Genomic DNA, 5,696 nt, shown 5'->3' with positions numbered 1-5,696 from the left:
TGAACCCTGTTAAAGGAAAGGGAATCATTTCACTTACTTTATTGGCTTTTTTTAAAAATGGAAGCCTGGTGAAACAGAACGGGTACATAATGACTTGTGAATTATTATAGTCATATTTTTTATAAACCCAGAACCTGCATTCGTGTTTAATATATGATCCAAGAGAGAAGCTTATTTCCAGTGAACACAAGCAAAACTTTTTGCTGGATTTCTTAAGGCTATTCCATATGTACAAAATAAAGATTATCTTCAGTTGGTTTGTGAAACATAAAAAACATTTTACCAAATTTTCTGAGGCTTGAGGTGATCTTTTTTTCAAGTTGTAAAAAGCCCCCAAGCAAACAAGAAATAGGAGAAAGAATGATTGTCTGTGGGCAGATGGGCGGACTAATAGCTTGCTACTTCAAAAGAAATAAGGCTTTTCTCTTCCTCTTTTTTTTTTTCTTTCTCCTGACCCTGTCTCTGGTTCTTATCAGATCCTTCCATAAGCCAGCTTAACTGATGTGCAGAGAACAATTTGGCTTTCTTTTGGGTTTATTTTCAGAAGTTTTAGTGCATTAGGGCAGCCCACAGAGTGGTCTGAGAAGCACAGATGTTGGCAGAAGGGAAGAGGCAATGAGCAGAGTCTGGACTGTTGACAGGAGCAGAGAACAAGACCCCTTTGGGCAATCTTGATCTGTTAGGTTGTCTCATTGCATTTCCTCATTCCATCTTTAATGGGTAAGAGAGCAGTAATTGTCAGGCGGTCATAATTACTAGTGTTAAAAGGCTTTAGGCCTTTTTTTGACAAGATCAGTGCAATACAGCTCTAGTGCCACATATTCAATTGTATTACTTGTTTCCCTTAAAAATCTCACTGTAGTAATGTGACCTTTTCTTTTTTTTGTATTAGGTACGAGAAGCTGCTTACAAGATTTTTCTTTACCCAAATGCTGAGCAGTTGAGCCGTTTAGAAGAACTGCTGGCTAGCCGGAACAGTTTGGCACAGCTGGTTGGGTACGACACCTTTGCCCACAGGGCTCTTCAAGGAACAATGGCCAGAAATCCAGGTATGAGGCATGCGTGGAAGGATACGCTGAGAAATCAAATGTGCTGTGTTAGGTATGAGGTCAAAAGTTGTTAGTTTTGTTTGCTAAGTTTACACATATTTCTTTCAGTGAAGTATCCTATTGCAGTTACTTTTCGCTGCATGCAGTACTTGCGCTTTCTATAAATGGCAACACTCACTGAGTAGGAACCAGTGTTTTTGTTCAGAATCAATGCTCACTCTTTAGATTATGAAGTTTCCATTATCCCACCATGTAACAAAATAAATGTACTAAATTATCTTGAAAATATGGCACAGTGGTCAATTGAGTAGTTTGTTGTTCTAAACAGAACTTTGTTCTAAGGGAGCTTGTTTTGTTTGGAATGTTTTTATGTAAACATCTTTTAAGGGAAGAAATCACTTATATTTTTCTCAATTTACTTCTAGAGACAGTAACACAGTTTTTGGAGAAGCTTTCTGATCAATTGTCTAAAAGGTATGTCTTTTTCACTGAGTCTTTTTTTCTGACTATTTATTTCAAGAATAGAGGGACGTGCACTAATAAGTCAGCTGATGCTGCTTATTATATGCTCTGATGAGACAAAAAGCTAGACTTTCTGAGAATTTTGAGAGCTATTGGCTTAGAGTAAGTGCTGTGTCTGTGATTAGAGATCACCCAGGACTGAATGCAACAAGTGATGTGCCAAGAAATGCAGGGAGCAGCAAAGAAGACCACCATGTTCAAGTGTTGAGGAACACCTCTCCTGGTCTTCTCTCCACATGCACAACTCCATGTGTTTTACATCTATATGCAAATTCCCCTGTTTGTCCTTGCCTCCAAAAGCACAAATCAGTTTCATCACTGTGTATAAATTGGGTGTATTTTAAGAAAGAAGCTTCTTTAGTGACGTACAACTGGAGTAGGAGGGACTTGATTTGAAGGTACCTGAATGGCAGAAGCAGAATAGTAAAAGTTCTTTCACCACAGTATGTGAGTCTGCCATTTTATACAGTACTGTCAGTCTCTGATGATGGGCATTTTGTTAGGGTGGAGTATTACTTTATACTGTATTCCATTGCTCAAAAATATTTCATTAACACGTTCATCATAAAAATGTTTTTCAGAACTCAAAAAGATTTTGAAATGATGACAAAGGTGAAATCGAAGCTCAACGCGCAGAATTCAGTAAGTTAAATTTTCATGTGTGGTTTTTTGTTTTATTTCCTTTTTAAAAGATAGTATAAGCTAACCTTGTTCAACAGGAAAATTAATCGTTGGACTCAATGATATTTAAGGTCTTTTCCAACCTAAATGATTATGTGATTCTGTGATTTTGTTTTAGTGTACAACATGTAATATAATTAGAAAGAGAAATTTTGTCTTCCGGCTTCAAATGCTTTGGCTGCTTAGCTGCTATTTGTATTAAAATCAAGCATTGAGTGTGAGATACCTGTTGGTTTATACAAGACAGTACTAAGACAACCAAAACGTAAAGTGGTGAAAGTGAATATTACTTTGTTTTTAATCAGAATCATAAAATTAATGGACTCATTTGAAAAATAAAGGCTGTCCTAATTTTGTACATAACTGGGTTTATATTTTTATGTAAGTTGAATGTATTTCTTGAAATCTGGTATGAAGTCCCGTTATGTATTTGAATAAGAAGTACCATCTTCAAGCAAATGTTAAAAAAAGGTTTCAAATCATGATGGTGCTATTTCTGAAGATGTTTTTGGCATTGAATGTTTCCCATTTCGTTTTAAAGTTCTGTGACTTGTTGAAACTGCAAAAATGTTCAAAGGAAACAAAACTTTTACTTTGGGTTCACTTGTTGTCCATTATTGTAATTATAAGCTGGAGTTCTCTTTCAGAAGCTGATGCCATGGGATCACCCTTACTACAGTGGTGTCCTTCGTGCTGAGAGGTAAGCTCCTTATGTTCTTGATTGTCATGCAAATGAGTGTCTTTATTGCATTCCTTGCAATAAGGATAAAGAAAGTCCTCAATGTAAACAGGATTTCCTTCTTTGAAGATATTCTTTAATATGAAAAATGAAAAGTATCTGATGGGGCAGTTTGTAAACTTTCTTAGTTGCTGCTGGAATGCCTGTGGAAGTTTCTGGCTCCTCTGTTGCTTTAAGGGGAAGTATTACCCCTCTTTGAAGATATGAGGATGAAACCATTTCAGAACAGCTAGAAAATCCTTCTTCTTTTTTTGCTTTTATCTCCTGGCTGAGCTGTAGTAATGTTTTAAAAATAATTTTTGATCGCTGAACATAGTTCAACTCCTCTTCATATTTTAACTGTATTATACTTCTTACTGAACATGCATCTATCATCCCGTGCTACACACTTCTGCAACTTCTTCTTGTTCTTATTCACGGTTTATGGATAGAATTCTTTCTCATCTCTCCTGCAAAGACTTGGAAATAAGTCTTATACGCAGACTTAAACGGAGCACAAGACCTTTGCACACAATGAGATGCCAGCTCTGAAAGATGTGAGCCCTGCGTGTTGCCTTTATTAGATCAGCAGTGGTGAACTTTTAGGTTTGTGTTGGAAAACAGGATCTGAAGTTGTGCTTCGCTCACAAGAGGGAGAGGAAAAATCTTCCATCACTGCACATTTGTAGATTTTTGGTTTTTAAACAAGCTTAGATTGGATATATCTGTTTCAAGTAATAGTTTACTCTGGATCAGACACGGTATGGAAGGTTTGCCAGCAGTTTGGAAGCAAAAATGTGCTTTTGGGTATTTCTTTTGGACTACTGTTGTCACTGTGGCTCCAGCTGATGTACAGAACCATAGTTTCCTAGATATTGTCAGGTACATAAGATGCAGATTATCTTTGCAAATCTAGGTATAAAGCAAGAGACTTCAGGGGTTTAGTTCTTGATTAAATAACTTAGCAGCGTTGTAGCATGTCACTCATACACTACAAAGGGGTGCGAGAAATATTAACTGGGACAGTGTCTATGTCTGTTGAAAATGGTTTACTGTTTCCTGTTTTGGTCTATACAGCCATATTTGCAAACAGAAATGTTGTGGACAAACGTTAGAAAATGTGATCTTGACGTCATCTTTTACTCCTTCTGTAGTCCTCCACTTCTTGACCAGCTACATCAATTTGTCTCAAATAACACTGAAATTGTGACATTTTAATATGTATGTTTTATATCTGTATGTTTTATTTTTAAATTTTATTTATATATTTTACATTCTAAAGATATGTTTATTCTGTATTAGAACAGGATTAGGGAAACAAATCTTTCATTAGATTCTTCATAATTAGTTTTAAGAGCTGGATATTTACCTTTATTTTCACTTTGCTTCTACAGTTGTTACTGAAAGACCATTTCTGCTGTTTTGTAAGTTGAACAGCAGGAGGAGCTCCAGACTTAATTCAAAGAGTACGTTTTTCTTTCTGTAAACTAGCCACAATAATTTTTGTTTCAGTCAGCTTTCACCAAGTCTTTTCCCTGGAGACTTGATCCTACTTCTAAAGTGTAAGTCTCATACTGTTGGTAACAACATTACTGGTTTAGTTTTAAAAAAAATTAAAATCAAATAGCCTCTCTGTCTTTAAACCCACGCTTGTGACACTGTAATGTTTTCGTAGCTATAGTTTAAGTGGCAGAAAAAATAGTTAGTATAGAACTACATTTAAGAGAAACGAGATGAAAGTCTGAAATTTATGGTAGTAGTATCTTAAAAGAACATAGAGTAATTAAGAGAACCTAAAGAATTTTGGCAGGCTAAGGGTAATAAAACAGTGAGTGCTAGAACATGCTTCAGCCTCTAACAAGTAAGAAGATGTCTAATATATCTATATTATAAAAATAATACATTTGAGTTTTAAGTGCAGGCAAGTACTACAGTATTAATTAAATCCCATTACTTCTCAGTAAGTGCAGCTGCAGCTATAAACAATTCTCAAGGCCCTGCTCTTGCAAAGATGTAGTAACCTTGCTGACTTCTTTCGGCTCATAAAAAAAAACCAATCAAACACAACACTGGAAGAGACCTTTTGAGGTCAGGTATGTGCCTTGAAGGTGAGATTGGCTGTGCTTAAGCCACTTCTGACAGAGGCACAAAACTTCTTGAGAACCAACAGTGGTGAGATTGGAGTATTTGGTGCTGACTCCTGTTTCCCTGACCTTTGATGCTTACCAGCCCCAGCTGACTTCACTGGCTGTTGGGATTTTTGCCAAAATGGAAAAGATTTTATTCAACTTGTAACTGGGATGTGCCGGCAGAGTATTGCACTCTGCGCTGCTCTGTCTCTTTGGAAATTCAGAAATAAATAAGACTGGCTTTGGGGATGAACAAATCAATGCCAAAAGGAGCCAGTCTCCTGCTCCATAGGACAGAGAAGCCACCACAGGATGGCCAAAGGGTTGAAACTGAAGGGTTTTGGATCTTGGGGTGTCCAGCTGAGCAGAAGTTAGGAATAACTCATCTCCTTCCTTGTTGAGACTGAACATGGACTTCTGGCTTCAGGGGAGAGTGGGCAGCACTTCTGCCTTTGCAGAAGAGTAGGGACAATACCAAGGTACCTAAACATGACTCTGGATACTTCTAAAGTTGCTAAAAGCTGCAACTGATGTTGAAGTTTGCAAGTTACTTATAAACAAAGTTGTTTATAGCTGCTTTTTCTTAAATTACTTTTG

At 36.9% G+C, this 5,696-nt stretch overlaps 1 protein-coding gene across 1 annotated transcript in view; it reads left to right on the top strand.

Annotated features, from left to right (window-relative positions):
- The window catches only part of MIPEP (mitochondrial intermediate peptidase), a gene marked incomplete at both ends in the record, with an annotated part of 40,796 nt that overhangs the window by 8,986 nt on the left and 26,114 nt on the right, over positions 1-5,696 (top strand). Inside the window, 4 exons of the mRNA XM_010178905.1 lie at positions 893-1,049; positions 1,475-1,523; positions 2,153-2,213; positions 2,900-2,952. Of these exons, the coding sequence (XP_010177207.1) occupies positions 893-1,049; positions 1,475-1,523; positions 2,153-2,213; positions 2,900-2,952 (320 nt within the window). The remainder of the gene's footprint in view (positions 1-892; positions 1,050-1,474; positions 1,524-2,152; positions 2,214-2,899; positions 2,953-5,696) is intronic.

Source organism: Mesitornis unicolor, unplaced genomic scaffold, assembly GCF_000695765.1.
Source record: "Mesitornis unicolor isolate BGI_N332 unplaced genomic scaffold, ASM69576v1 scaffold50772, whole genome shotgun sequence".
Classification (NCBI taxonomy): domain Eukaryota; kingdom Metazoa; phylum Chordata; class Aves; order Mesitornithiformes; family Mesitornithidae; genus Mesitornis; species Mesitornis unicolor.
Note: the sequence above shows the minus strand (reverse complement) of the source record. Positions and strands in the feature narration are given on the sequence as shown.